Genomic DNA, 15,296 nt, shown 5'->3' with positions numbered 1-15,296 from the left:
GCGGGGTCGCGGGAGGACGAGGCGGTTCGTCTTGTCTCAAGCTGCGTCTCCAGGAGCGCGGTATTAGCGTTTTCCGAAGGCGTTTTGCTCCAAGTTCTGTGATAGCGTTATGTTTGAAGGCTAAGCCGCTTCAGTCGTAGAACTGTGAGGCAAATCCCGTGCACAGCTGCTTATTCATGTCTTTTAATGATGCAAAACCATACTTCTAGCTTTGTTTCTCAAATACGGAGCATAAAGATAGGAGAGTTCCGAGTGCCCCAATGATCCTTCCGTCCTTTGTGCTACCCCATAAATTTCTGATAAGGTCGTAAGCACTGTTTGACAGTTTTGGAACTACAGAATTGACCTTCGGCAAACCCTGCCATACAGGTGCACGGACTGAAAACTTGAGACAGTAGCAACAACAATCTCGCAGAATATCAGGATGTCTTAAGAATTGCAAAGTGTAGTGAATGGCTACGCTGACAAATGGAAGACCAAAGCAGAGGTGAAGACCAGAGAGTCGCTATATTCACAAACTGTTGTTCAGTGCAGCTGAATCCTGGCTGCAAATATTTTTCCTTGTAAATCCTTCGCTTTAACCAATTACGATTCCATAGAGTAATTTCCTGTGTGAAGTTTAAGGCTTAAAAACTGTCCAAGGTAATTAACCCTGAGGCACTATAATTTTACACATAAACATTTCCGTGAACGTTCCTGATCCCAGTCTTGTATAACGGTTTAAATAAAAATGCCAAACTGTCTGTTACATATTGAGCACCAGGCTATTTTTTACCAAATAGAACGTTCTACCTTTTAGTCTGAAAAGTATGTGTGCATCGGATCTGACTTGGAGGAGTGACACTAAAGTGTAATTTTAGGATAATCTGGGCTTGCAAATAAGAAAAAGTATAGGTAGCCACTAAAAACTGAGACAGCAATTTCACCACTCTTTATTTTTGATTATGGTGTTGGTTGTAACTATTTGTATGGATGACTGAGTTTTCTTTTCCTTCTTAAGCTTCAGAAGGAAAGATTCTGATTTCCTCTCTGTTTTTTAAAAATTTTAACACTGTTTTTCAGGAATGTTCACAATTTCATCCAGAAGTGTTTTCTTAAATAAGATAACAGTCCATTTATGTGGATCTTGTTGCCTTTTCTGTGTATCCTGCAACTTTGCAGCTGCCACGTTAGTAGATTTTTAGTGGAAAAGGATTTGTATACATGTATACGTGCATATATATTAAAAAATTTTTTGTATATATATGCATTCATAGCAAGCACACTGAAGGCAGATTTCTAAATTAATTTCTTCTAAGACATTTGCATTTTTAACAGGTCTTTGAATCCAAATGTGAGAATTGACATCTATGTATAATCTAATTTTCTTATATTATTTAATGCAGGTTCCTGCTATTCAGCAGAAAAGAACTGTAGCATTTCTAAACCAGTTTGTGGTTCACACAGTGCAGTTTCTCAACCGCTTTTCTACTGTTTGTGAAGAGGTATGTTTATTATTTTCCTAGCTGTCAATTTATACAATGAAAAAACTTCAATATTTTTGATGCAATAATACCAGTAGCTTAAACCAAAAAATTTAGTCTGCTTTCTGTTCAAGGTTTCTCTTGAGTAAGTGCTTAAGACAGATTTTTTTTTCCGCAAGATATCCACATGAACTGCTGATTATACCACACTTAATCCTGTTTCCTGAAACTTTTGTGTTTGGCATAGTCTTTGAACTTTTTGATACATGGAATTTGTTCTGAGCAGCTCCATCTGTGGATATCGCCTTGTTTGGAAAGAAGGATGCCGTATTCCTATGGTGCTGAATCCATTTTGACAGTCAGTATCCTTCTCATCTGGGTCGTAGGATATTGCATCAAAACTTGCTTTCAGATTTTACCACCTTTAATTTAAAAGGGTGATACACTAAGCTCTGAATGTAAATAATTTTGATATGGGAAAAAAGACATTTTTGGCAAGTGATTAGTATGGAATGTGAAGCAGTTAATTTACAAGCGGTCTTGTAAAAAAGAGAAAAATAAAAATATTTAGCGTTAACAAGTTTTTATGGTAACTTTAGTGTCAGTGGAAATATACCAGACTGACAGGACTAGAATTTCCCACTGAACAGGGCAAGAGTGCTTCCTCCCTTGTAGAAAGGGTGTTTTCTAATGTGGCTTTGACCTTAACCTTTTTGTTATTAGCGGGGTTTTTTTTTAACTGTTCACTAGTTTATTCACCAAAGACTACTACATGGCCCTAGCCAGCAGGGCTAGGGCAGCAGTCAAATCCAATTAGACTAAGCCATGTAATCTGAGAAATTCTGTTATTTTTTAGTGAAGTTTAGAGCCAGACCCATGACAAGTATAAAATTTGGCTACCACATCAACGTATGGAGCTTCAGAGGAGAAAAAAGTAATTTTTTTCTAGATTTTTAAACTTATTGTAACTTGATACGTGGAACAGTGTAACTGCCTGGTGATGCTGTTGTCAGTTGTCCAAAACTCAGTTTTCACATGATCTCAATACTACCTCTTACATAGGCACTGTGGAAATCAGAACACATATATTTAAAGCCATCTTGAGCACGCAGCAATGCTGTGAAGTCTAGTTAATAAAACAGTTATTAATCTAAACGCGTTGTTACCCAAGAGACTAAATAGTTGCTTTATAAACTCCTTGAAAAGTTTTTTGTCTTTATGAAGTACAGAAGTGTTTTTAATGTGAAAGGTCCCAGTCTAAATCAACAGAAGCCAAGAAATTCAAAATTAGGGCTGACACCATCCTTAACTCTAAATTTCTTGGCTCTTGTCTAGTCAAACTGACCCGTAAAGTTATATAACTGTCTTTTGTACATCTTTCATCACCTTTCCCCAGCTACATGTAGGGCACATAGTTCCTTTCAATAGGAACTAACTCTTCTTCATGAACAAAGAACCATCTGTAAACAAGTCAGTGCACTATCCAAAAAGACTAACTCCTGTCAGTCTCTTTTTACTTTTCCTAGCATATTGGCAGAACTGCCATTTTCTTAGGGTGTTAAAGTTCTGCTTCAGAGCCAGGCAGAATCTTGCCAACGTGCCAGAAAGCTGTCAGAGTGGTACATATCTGCCAGCCAGCGTGCTAGCCAACTTTACTTGGACAGGTCTGGTGGAGTATGGTAGTGATTAGTTAAGAGAGTGACAGTTCTTATAGGGTAATTTAGAAAAGCTTAAGTTGTATTTTAAAAAAAAAAAAAAAAAAAAGCGCCAAAATTTGATGGAGGTGCACCTGGAGCATGTAAAGCTTCTGGTTAGTTCTGGTTCACTGTGCATTTTGACTCTACAGGACTTTTCAATCACCTGCTGTATTCCTTATCAGATTTTTCTACTTTGTATTTGCTCAGTTACATACACACACATCACGTCTTTTCGTCTTCCACATTTGGAAAAAGCTTTGAAGAAAGATGTTTTGGTAACTGCGAGAGTACAATTATTCTCCAGTTGCTCAAAGTAATACCCTATTTACTTTGGCTTTCTTTTGTACCTAGTCTGTCTTCATTTCTGTCAGTCATTATTTGGGAAAACTAACTGCCTAGTAAAATTATTTAAAATTTGAACCACTGTAGCCACTGTACTAAAAAGGGATGTCATTGCTTCATTTATTTCATAATGTTATCATCTCATTTACACTCTACTCTGCCTTCAGCAGGTAGAAGACGAAAGTGATTTTGTTTAGCTAGATGTGAACTGCTTTATATGTACAGGTGGCCTAGGGGAGTGTTTTCACGTTCTAACTGTTTTCCATTCTAGAAATTGTCAGCGCTCTCTCTCCGTATCCAACAAATTGAAACAACACTCAATATTTTGGATGCAAAGGTTTGTATGTGTACAGACTTTGTCTTCTAACAGTGACAGCCTCCTAGATTACATGAACTAGCTTCCTTTTCATAGTCTGAATTGAGCAAGTAAGTTTTCATAATGATTTGAAGGAGCTAATACAAAATGCTCACACGGCAAATTCTCTCTTTGCATGCCTTGCCGCTTACATTGTGTAACATTTGAACGTGTAGTGGATGTGGAAGAAAGGAACCAACAACACATATTGGAAATGTTGGTTTTGTCTCTGTTAAGTGTATTGAACAGGAAAGGAGCACTTGGATCTTGAAAGGGCAACTGAACTATACGGCAGCTTACTTGTGTTGATTTTATTGCAATGCTTGGTTTTAAGAAAATGGAGAGAAGTTTTCCGATATTAAAATATGCAACTTGTGTTGCAGGGTTGCATACGAAATTGCATTTGCCATGCAAACTCTAATAAGAAATTTTTGCCCCCTTTGTAAAGCAAAAGTAGCTTTGTAAGTGTTACCGGACTGTAAGGATTTCAACTGGTATAAGCAACTAGATAGGTGCCTTGTAAACCTTTTGATATTGAAATATGACCTGAATTGGATCTAAGCTAACACAAATGTGTCTGGTGTATCTTCTTTAGCTAAAATGACAAAAGGATATAGTCTATAGTCATGTATTATCATTTAATTTGCTAAAAGAAAAAAAAAAACACACCCCAAAACCAAAAAACCACCCCCTGTAAAGTTTTAACCAATCCTTCTTTCAATAATGATAGAAGCAATTTCGGTTGGCTTTTCTGGGAGCAGGGGTAGGACATTTTGAAACCGTTCATTAAGATCTTTGTGAAAAAAATACTGTAGTAGTAGTACAAACACTGCTTACTAACTTTTATTTATTTCAAAATATTTAGAAATGATCAGTATTGATAATTTTTGCAGAATTCTTCATAATCATGTTAAATAGAATTTCCTTCAAATAAATAGGCGGCATATTTAATATCCACTCTCAGCATTTCCTTAAAAAAGAGTGAAAGATGTAGAAAATAGCAAAATCTGTAACCAGTCACCCATCTGTTAAGTAATAGAGCTGTTCTTGTCATGATTTCTTTCACTGTAGACGAAGTAGCAGGGAAGGTGGCATGGTTCTTGTGTGGTTGATAAGTGCAGTAGCAAAATGCTGGGGAGGTGTTGAAGCCTTTCCTGCACTGCAACCCTGTGTTAACAGTGAAAGCTCCAACGGAGTGTTTTGGGGTTTTTGTTGTAGAAGCCACCTGAATAGAAAAATCTTCTCTTTTTGCCAATCAAAATACCAAAACTAGTGATAAAAAGTTACGATTTTACTAATGTGAAACCTACCTGGGGAACATGTGGTAAGCAGCATACTGCAGATTTTATTGTACACGTAGACTTACGATATGCTCATTGCTTATTTGATGATGTTTTGTACATTCAGTTGTCCTCTATTCCTGGCCTAGAAGATGTCAAATTTGAAGTGTCCAGTGCAAATATGAATAGTCTTACAAATGGTCCTGTGGCACAAGGTACTACAGATCAACAGACAGCTGTATCACCTCAATCTGGAGTAAGTAATGAAGCATAACTAACACATTGAAGGAATATACCTCTCCGTTGTCAAGTTTCTAGTCTCATTTGAAATAGATGGAAGAAGCAAGTCTATTGGAAGAGAGCAATCAACTGTAAAGATCTAAAACTACGTTTTTCACTAATGAAGCTGTTTTAACGAGTGACTTAAAACAAAAAAGGGTATACCCTTTCTTGAATATGTGGCTTAGATAATTAGAACTAACTCAAATCTAATGGTAAATGCCTCCTTCCTCTTCTTCAATCACACTAAAATATGAACGTGAATTACATCAGGGGACTGGGAAGGTCATGAATGAAAATAACAGTTCGAATCACGTAATTCCAACTCTTTTCTCCTTCCTTTAGAATGTGAGCTTTCAGCTCAAATTGGACTTTCTAGCATGCTTTATTTTAAAGAGGTTATTACAGTGAATGTTTTCTACATATTATCATCTATGTACAGAAAATGCCAGCTTATTGTAAGTGATCAACATTAAGATCCTATCCCTGCAATTAATTTTTTGTTGGTTTTGTGTGTGTATGTGGTTGGTTGGTTGGTTGGTTTTTTAACCCAGACTTAAATCCTGTGATCACCACTTCACCAAGTGAGGCTTTCTGGCTCATTTGTAGATGGAGTTCTTTCCTCCTATTATAGTTTCTTTTCTTGGAATGTCCAATTCCAGTCTCTGCTCGTTCTCTTATTTGGTGGGCGTTGCTGTGGAGCAGCAATAGCTGGAGTACTCTGCTGCCTTTCCCTGCCTGTTAAAGATTGTAACTCTAATTTGCAGCCAGCAACGTGGGAGACAGAATGGACAGTTAGCATTGCATGTTTCACTCATGTTAGAGAATGACTCCCAGTTATTCGTTTTCTTTAAAATGTTCCTCCTCTCAGATATTACAGTAGGGACAGATATTCCTGAAAGGAGGTTTCCAATGCTACTTTCAAATGGTTAGTTTAATAGCAAATATGCAGTTTTCTGTTGTCCTTTAAATAGTACTATAGCTTCTTGTCATTTTTCATTTTTTTAATTAATTACTCTCAAGGATTCTTTGCTTTCATTATGTTATCCTTTAGGTTAATGGTTTATACTAAAAAGTATAGTTTAAAAGTTATATGATCTGTATGAAACATTTGTCAGGGAATCAAATAAATATTTTGAGGAAAAAATACATTGGACCACTAGGGGAGATGTGAAGATATAACCTTAAAAAATTATTTTTTATAAAGTGAGCATTTAAATTTAGTTCTGTTTTGTTCATTAAATACAACAAACTTAACAGGGCTATTATAGGCTATTTTTTTGTCACGTATTGTGCAATAACTTAAAATTGTGACTAAAAGTAGGAAGTCACACTTGTAACAGTCAGTAATCAAAGAGCTGGTTTTTGTGTATTCGTACATCTTGGAAATCTCTAATACTATGAGTGTAGATCAGAATCATCTTGATGTAAGAAGAGTTGTACTTTATGCTTAAATTACAAATTTTATGGATTGAAATCTGTCCATGCTTCTGGTCTGCATACCTAACCATTAAAGTGTTACCTTCTGTGTATACAGCAGAACAATATACATGAAGAAGGGTTACAGAAAACGGAGGTAGTAACAGAAAATGTCAGAACTGTGGCCAAGGATCCAAGATATGCCAGATATCTCAAAATGGTACAAGTGGTAAGTCAGTTCTCTCATCATTCTTTGGGTACTCCATTATTTTTAGGTGGAACGTCAACGCATAGCTGTAAGTGAACATTAAATGACTGAAGACATATATTGCATCAGTTATCCTTAAGCTAGGATAACATCCCAGTATTTCTAGCACATCTTCTCTAATAAATGAGTTGATAAAATACATTCCCTCAGACAGCTTCAGGCAGGATCTTTCTACAAAATTCTGCCAATATACTTGTGAACTGAAGGTGTGAAGATGTGTAAATGCAGAGCGGTATTAGCTGGAGCCACAGAAGATGCCCCTGACAGTGTAGTTATTCTGGTAGAATTCGTGTCGTTCCCTGCACACAGACATGATTACAGGTTTTGCTGTAGGGTACAAAATGCAGCTTTGCTAGTATAGACCAGAGCAGGAGTATTTGATATTTCTGTAGGGTTCAAAACGGAGATAGAAGAATTGCTTCGCTACTTGGTTCCGCTTCAGTTTCCTGTTATTCATGATGCAGGTTTTGTTTACCTCTTTATCTGTGGGCTGTTCTACAGATAAGTAGAAAATAAATGAATGTAATCTCAATATTTACATGTGTGAAAACTAATGAAGGAGTGAAAAGGTGAATGGGACATTCTTGGTGACATTTTTTAAGAGCTCTTTTTTCATGTCCACAAAATTAAAAATGAGATTGGAAACAAGGAAAAAAATCTGTCTTTATTTTCAAGTTGTCAGTGGAAATTTTCCTCTAAAATACATATAATAATTCTGGAAAATACGACTGTGTCATAGTATTAGTAAAATGTTGCTTATGTTAAAACTAACTTCATGGTTTCACTCCCTCTTCAGAGCAATTATTAAAATTGGTGTGCTTGGTACTTTGGATGATGTTCCAGACCTTATTTTTCATTTGAATCACAAATTGGCACTTTATGGGTAGCTTATTACAAACCATTTGGAAAACGTAGCAGTGGGGTAGTAGCAGAGAGTAGAACGCTATGTTAGTGTATTGATTTAATGCCAGACTTCAAAGTGGATGTGAAAGTGCTGGATGGTCTAATTACTTTTGACTGGTTTTTTTTGGTGACTGCTAGAGGAGTGAGATCTCACTTTCCACATTCATCCTTTGTACTGGCAGTTCCTGGTGACTCCTCTGCCAGTTGTAAACAGTGTGGTAGGAAAGTCAAACTAACATACTACAAATTAATGTGTGTTTTTTATTTGCCAAACTTGTCTTCTCGTCCAGTCAAGTATTTCAGTTAGTGTCATTTATTTGCCCAAATTAAGTTTCTAGCTGAAGATTTGTTTGAACTGATCATGTATTTATTGCTCACAATATTTGTAGTATTTAAGAATTAGCACCGTGAAGAGATATTTCTTTTACAGTAAAGATAGCTGTTCTGTGAAATAGTAACAAACTCATTTGGATCGAGTGCATTTGAGCATACTACATTCATATTTTTCAAAATGTACAACAATAATATTCAAGCAAACCTTACAAAAGCAATATCATATTTGCTACAATAAATGTTCAGAACACTTCTATTGACAGTGTGAGAGGAGCAGTCTACGATTTCAGATAAACTTCATGTTTAAAGTACATATACGCTTACTTGATTCTAAACACCACACGTGACTGCATAGATGCCAAGATACTGACTGGCCTGATGTAGATTGATCCTTGCTTTAAAGGACTGAAATCAAAACCAAACACGGAGAGTGCACTGATCTTCAGGAATTGCCAGCACTGATGGTATGTGACCTCCTTCTGCACTGTGGAGAACCAAAACCTATTTTGCAACAAGATTGCTACTTGCACTGTGGCTTCTCTGGGACCTGCACACTTCCTGAGCTGCAGGACCAGGCTGGGAGTAGGGCTGGGGTACACCGTGGTGAATGTGTAGTGATTTGGATTATTTCAAATCTTAACTGAGCAGAGGCAAAGGCGATGGAAATTTAGTGTTGGCTCCTATGTTAGAAAAGTACACCTGTCCCATTTCAGTGGACCTGTATGCTCAATGTAGTTACTATTTAGATTTAAAAGAGTCGTCTGTTTTATTTTAGTAAGATTTAGGGTAACAGCAGTATTACGCTCTGATTTTCCAGATTAAAACTTACGGAAGTATGAAAGATAAAGTAATTGTAATGACCTAATTGTATTATAAACAGATATAGGTACAACCTTACTTGTTTTCCTTCAGGAAAAAAGTGTACTGTTAAAGGGTATTTTGATTAAACTTAAGATTAGTTTTGTAAATCTATAATATATGAGGGTACTGAGAGGTTTTTTTCTTACAGATTTTGATGCATACAATTTTGGAATAAACGCTTCTCCAAGCGTGAACATAAAAACATAATAGTTTCCAATCCATTCTCAGAAGTTCATATACCAAGCTCCCTTTCATTGAGAGCAAATACGAATTCCGCTTTGCCTGATCTGACTCAGTCCGGTTTTCACATGGTTTGAATTGATGCATAAACACTCCATCAGTGACTTCTGAGCTGGGGAAAGGAACCCTAAGAGCAATCAAGCGAGGGAAAAAACATTAGCTAGTACGAGACGGTGTATAGACACACAATCCTGGTGTCCAAATCTATACTAGAATAAGTGAATATTTTAAACTGTCATGAAATACTCAAATGTTTTCCCTTTTGTAACGTACATTGGTTGTGAATTACTGAGAAATTCTTTATTACACGCTAATACCTCGCAGCTATTTGAGTCACATTTTTGCCAGTATGCCTAACAGATTGCTAAAACTATGTACCTGTCTGTGTGCTATTCTGGAATCTTCAAACAAAAGTCTTGATTGTGATTCTCACTGTGAAACTGCACAAGGAAAACACAGTAAGACAGCTAGCTTAGCTCTCTCTTTGCCAGGTTAGCTACTGCAACTGTCACTAGTACCACATGCTTCTCTGGAACATTAGTCATGGCTACTCTTTATTTTATCACTGTGTTACTTACTTTGGAAAACAGATATTTGTCCTGTGCCAAAAGAATCCTACACTACTTTTCATTTAGGTTGCGAGGCCTCTCCTGACTTTCCTAGACCACTAGTAGCTTTGTCCCTTGGAAAGCAGAAATTGTATATATTTTTTTTTTTAATTTTTTTTTTCCCCCTCCTATCTTGGCATGCAGTGGTCCAGGTGGTGTTTCTGATGGTTTGCAACAGGGGATGGCAAAGCAACAAGTTGTCTTTGAGCAACTCTAGTGGAAACATAGAAGCAGTTTGTTGGAATGTGTCTCGTAAGAGGACGTGGGTCAAAGTGTTCTTGGGTATGTGATCCAAGATGAGGGGATGTTTAGGTGTTGCTGAATAAAATAAAGTGCAGAAGCTGTGGAAGGACTTGCAGTGAAAGGAAGGAATTTTTTTTAACACGTACGCAGTTGGCTAAAATCTGTCCACAAGTCATAGAAGATTCAAGCCTGACTGTACAAGCACTTGTATTCAGAGGAATCACTTTTAAATTGTGCTTCTGTTCTCATGTCCTGTTTGCATTTTTCTGCATGCTTTTGCAAGACTTTTCCAATTTTTAGCACTGCCTTAAGGTATCCTTCCAGAGCTGTGGCAGATGCACTTTCCTGGTTTTCCTCCCTCTTTGGCTATACCCTCAGCATGTCCGAGTCTTCTTCATCTTTCTAGCACAACTGTTCTCTGCTGTCTTTGTGCTGCTTTGTGCTTTCTTCACATTCTCATCCATACACATAACTTCAGCTTCCTGGTTTTGTCTGCATGAATATCTGCCCGTTCCCGATTGTCTCCCTGCAACTTTCTCTAGATGTTTTGCCGTAAATACAAGAAGGATTAAAAGGGCCTTTGGTCTCAGTCGTTTCTCGCTTCTAGGTTCATACTGATGGCAACTGAGATTATCATTCCATGCTCTTGTTCAACAAGTGACATGCATAGATTTGTAAGAAAGTGTAGCCTAAAAGAACCTGTGGCATTTAGTTCACCTGTTTGTGTCCAGTAATTTCATATTATTCTTCCTCCCACACAGGGTGTTCCTGTAATGGCAATACGAAACAAAATGATTTCTGAAGGGCTAAATCCAGACCTTCTTCAGTAAGTAATCTGTAACTTTCAGTAGGGCTGGAATGCAACCACGTGTTTAAAAAACTTGGGAAAAAAAGTGTGCTTAGAAAAGCTTTTTTATGGTATTGTGAATCTAAATTATCAGCATTAAAGCAGGTTTTGAAGTCTTCCGTGAGAGGCGTTTTTAGCATTTTATAGGTCTGAAGAGGGCCATCAGTACCAAAGGAGGAGGGATGCAATCTCAATTATGAGCTGTCTTTTCAGTATTGTCTAGTCCAAGGCCAGGCCCAGGAAATACAGAGTCTGGAATAATAAATGGGGAGGTACTGCACCCTCCCCAACAGAAAGTTGCAGGACTTTACCGTTCAGACTTGAGAGGAGATGGAAGCGGTTCTTCCAAGCCAAGCAGAGGTGGTGCAGTTCAAGGAAAAGGATATAGCAATGACAAGGTAATATTTGACAACGTGCATGTAGCGATGGGGAATCAAATAATGCGTCAGTAGCCATTTTCACTGTACTGTTTAGAGTATGAGGTTTTTCCCTGGTATTTTCTTCCAACACTTCAATAACAAAATGTCATCATTGTAGGGTAATAAGAACAAACTATTTTATTTTGCCGGGTGCATGAGGGACAGCACAGTTGTTTCCAGATTCCCTCAGTAGATGGAGTGTACAACTTGACTTCAACATTGACAGTGTAAATTGAAGTCAGCAGTTTGAAATTGTGACTGTTGATTGAGCTGACCTGATGTGAAGCCTACTAAGAGTAGATACTCATTTTCAAAGCTACTTGTCTGGCCTTAAGCATGAATTTTAAGCTTATTTTACATTTGACACGTAATTTAGTTTTACTGTACTGTTTCACAGAATTTGTTAAAGTGATGAAAATATTAACTTTCATTCTTATATTATAGCCACTAAACTGTTTGAAATACTTTTGCATCCTCTTCAGAAACTGCCAATGTCTTAGAAAGCCTGCTTCTCCTTTCCAGTGAAGTCTTTCTACATTTTGGAAAGGCTTATTCTGAAACTAGCAACTTGTTTAATAAAATAAATAAAAATACAGGAAAACTGAACTGTCGTCATATGTTAAGTCACCTCCTGGAGTCTTAAGCCTAAATTAGGTACTCCTCATTTGATATTTTTACTGATCGAATGAGAAATAAGAAAAAGAACACAAGTAAGAACCTGTGCAAGTCTGAGACAGGGTTATCAAACATGGGTTTACTATATGTCTCTTATATGTGTTGTATTTCTTAATCTGCGCTTCTGGTCCATACCTTTCTGTAAATGCTGCTATTTTTTCATGTTTGGATGGATTTTTATAGTAGATAAAAATAAGGTAATAGGTTAAAATTTCAAAAGCTTTTTAAAAAAAGTACCTGCTTCTGGATTGTCTGTTTTGGGTTAAGACAGAAACGTTATTACTGTGGATTAGGGCTCATGGAACATGTTTGGGGTTTGGTCTCAAAGTCCATCTTCAAAGATTCTGTGCAACACTAATGCTTAGGCAGATTTTCTTTAAAATGCTACTGGTTTGAAAACTGTATAGCAAACCTACTTCGTTAAAGCAAGCTAATTATTTGGCATGGTGCATAATGCCTCTTTGAAGAATTGGTATTATTTGAAATACTTTTTTAATATTTTAAGGAGTCAGGGGTGACCTTTCTTTTAATCTTCTTGCTTTCTTGTCTCAATGTCATAGACTTTTTTTTTTCATATGTATCTTGCCATTCACACCACATTTCTTGTATCTTCAGTTTCCTTAGGCCTGCTCGCTCAGTCCCAGTGAAAATTAGGAAAATGTACATATTGCTGTATGCTCAGCCGCTTACTGCAGACTCTCCCAGCTACCTGCCGGTGACTGAGCGTGGTTTTTCTGTGGCTGCAGAGATGCTAATTCTAATAATACGGAGTTGTTCATACTCTCTTCCTTCGGCTGCTTCACTTCTACTTCTGTTATCGCTCCTTTCTCAACTTTTTACAGAGTTTGAAAACTGCCTATTCTATCAAGCTCCCAACGTATCTATTTTTAACTTTTGTTTCTTATCCTTCCTCTCTTGCCTGTCTACAATTCCAGGAGAGTTTGTCCTGCCCTCACAAACTAAAGGAATTCATTGCCATCTTCCTCTCCTTACTAGAGGAGAGTTTTTGCACTGGTCTCTCCAGATCACATGTCTTTGCACAGCTCTTCTGTTTTGTCATTACCACAGCAACAAGGAATAATATTGTGAAGTGGTATTTGCATGAGAAAGCAAACGCTCTCAATTTATTTTGGAGGTGTGCGGGGGGGAGGGAGAAGGCTCTTTTACAGTTCTTTAACGCACTTCTCATTTTTGCACCCAAGATGTTTATAAGCACTTTAAAGATACCTTATGGATTTCCAACAGAGAAATTATAATGAACAGAACTAAAGTTGGAAAAGAAATTCTGTGGCGTGACACACAGGGGTAGCCCCAAGATAAATAACAATGGGATGAATAATACAATTGTCAGCTTAGTTTAAAATGTAATATTTTATCAAAGAGAGCAGTTAACTATCATACAGGAAGCTAGTTTCTGTGAAGACATTCTTCCCCTTCCCCAAGTATAATTGCGTGTATATTTTCTACCTTGGTTTCAGAATTTACCAGGCTCAGTCTTGCTTGTATTGTCAAACTCATTACATACTTAGGAGGGAGACTCCAGGGAGAGCCAGCATCTTCAGTCGGTAGTGTTAGTTAGTCTTTAGATGGCTTGCTTCTCTCCCCCTCATGCTCAGTAGATTCCCTGAGTAAATGTTTTGACATGATGTTAAGATCCATTTTAAATATTCTCTTCAAAACTAAATACAAGAGATCTGATCATTTATAGTCAATAAAAATCCCATGGCTGCTCTTGCATGTCAAATTTAACCCAGTGTTCCAGCCAAATTCCACTCTGAGTAATTCTTTTTTGCTTCTCTAAATTATCCCTGCAGTTTTAGTTGGATACAATATTGTTCATTTCCTGTCTTATTTTTTTTCATGTACTATTTACACTGCTTAATGGTGTACAGCCTGTTCCTTTCAGCCCTAGAACCTCTGAAGATTGAAAAAAATTGAATTAATCAGTATTGCCTGCTTTCAACTCTTTCTACAAGTGTTTGCTACTTCTTAGTGATCTGTCATTATTTCCGAGAACCTCAAAGGTGTGCATTCAAACTGATGTCTACAGAGTTTTGATGTCCAGTGAGTTACAGTTTCTAGTGTTTGTCTTTCAGTTGTAAGTGAATACCAGTAAGGTGTGAGTTTGTAAACTGTTAACAGTTAATGTGTTAAATGTTGTGGATATAAAGTGCATGCAATTGTAATGAAAGGACAGTAGCATTACATGCTAAGTTGCTTGTGTTCTCAGCTGCCTTCTAGGATTTACAACATACATTTTTGTTGCCTGCAGGACCCCAGATGCCCCTGTGCCTGCCTGGGGAGATGATGGGAATGCAGAAGACAGTTCTGATAGTGAATCTTCATTTAGTGACTAAGAGACTGATTTCGGCCTTTGGAAACCTCTGTTAAGTGCTAATGTGTTTGGAGCTTTAGCAGACAGTGGTTTTGTGTGGGTCACATGGGTGACGTGATTTATCTGACAGCATTTTTAAGAGCTAAGATCCTCCATGTTCTCTCCCAGAAAGTTTGAACAGGCAGCGTATTTCAACCTGAACCTTTCCACCGTGAAAATCAGTCGTGAGATCCTTGCAATTTTTATGCTGCATCATTTCAGATTCCTTTCTGATTCTTCTGAAATTACTTTGTAAAACTCTAAAAATTCCACGCCTCTAAACCTCCAGGTCTCTAAGAATGCATTCTAGTCATTATTGGATTTTCTGTGTAATGCTTTTAACCTAAGTTGCCTTCTTTCTGTCCATAACATACAGGTAAAGTAACTTTTCAAAATGAAATTGTTTAATTGTAATCTGATGAACTGTATTTTTTGTAATATACTATAGTCTGAAGTGATGCAACAAGAATTACACAGAAGTCAGCTATCTTATGGTGGTTGCAAATTAGTGACACTCTGTTTTGAAAGAAACTAAAGTACAAGTGAAAAATATATTAAAAACCAATCTGAATCTGTTTTCAAAGTATATACTTCTATTCAATTTCATGTTAGAGTCTGTACAAAGTTGTTAAAGAAATTCCTGCTCTGTAGAAGAGTTGATTTATCAAATTCAGGTTACAGTGGTGTAGA

At 37.1% G+C, this 15,296-nt stretch overlaps 1 protein-coding gene across 1 annotated transcript; it reads left to right on the top strand.

Moving 5' to 3' along the window:
- Window positions 1-1,379: 1,379 nt before the first annotated feature.
- Window positions 1,380-14,848, top strand: WASHC3 (WASH complex subunit 3). The gene is made up of 6 exons (XM_019474416.1): window positions 1,380-1,484; window positions 3,774-3,839; window positions 5,265-5,393; window positions 6,954-7,064; window positions 11,053-11,117; window positions 14,505-14,848. Exons 1-6 carry the CDS (start codon window positions 1,380-1,382, stop codon window positions 14,587-14,589), a joined length of 561 nt encoding a protein of 186 aa, XP_019329961.1. The 3' UTR covers window positions 14,590-14,848.
- Window positions 14,849-15,296: the final 448 nt, after the last annotated feature.

Source organism: Aptenodytes forsteri, unplaced genomic scaffold, assembly GCF_000699145.1.
Source record: "Aptenodytes forsteri isolate BGI_AS27 unplaced genomic scaffold, ASM69914v1 Scaffold56, whole genome shotgun sequence".
Lineage (NCBI taxonomy): Eukaryota > Metazoa > Chordata > Aves > Sphenisciformes > Spheniscidae > Aptenodytes > Aptenodytes forsteri.
Note: the sequence above shows the minus strand (reverse complement) of the source record. Positions and strands in the feature narration are given on the sequence as shown.

Coding starts and splice junctions, on each gene's coding strand:
- WASHC3 (XM_019474416.1), top strand. CDS start 1,380: ATGCAGGTTCCTGCTATTCAGCAGAAAAGAACTGTAGCATTTCTAAAC. Junction 3,840..5,264: donor TCAATATTTTGGATGCAAAG/GTTTGTATGTGT, acceptor TTGTACATTCAG/TTGTCCTCTATTCCTGGCCT. Junction 5,394..6,953: donor CTGTATCACCTCAATCTGGA/GTAAGTAATGAA, acceptor CTGTGTATACAG/CAGAACAATATACATGAAGA.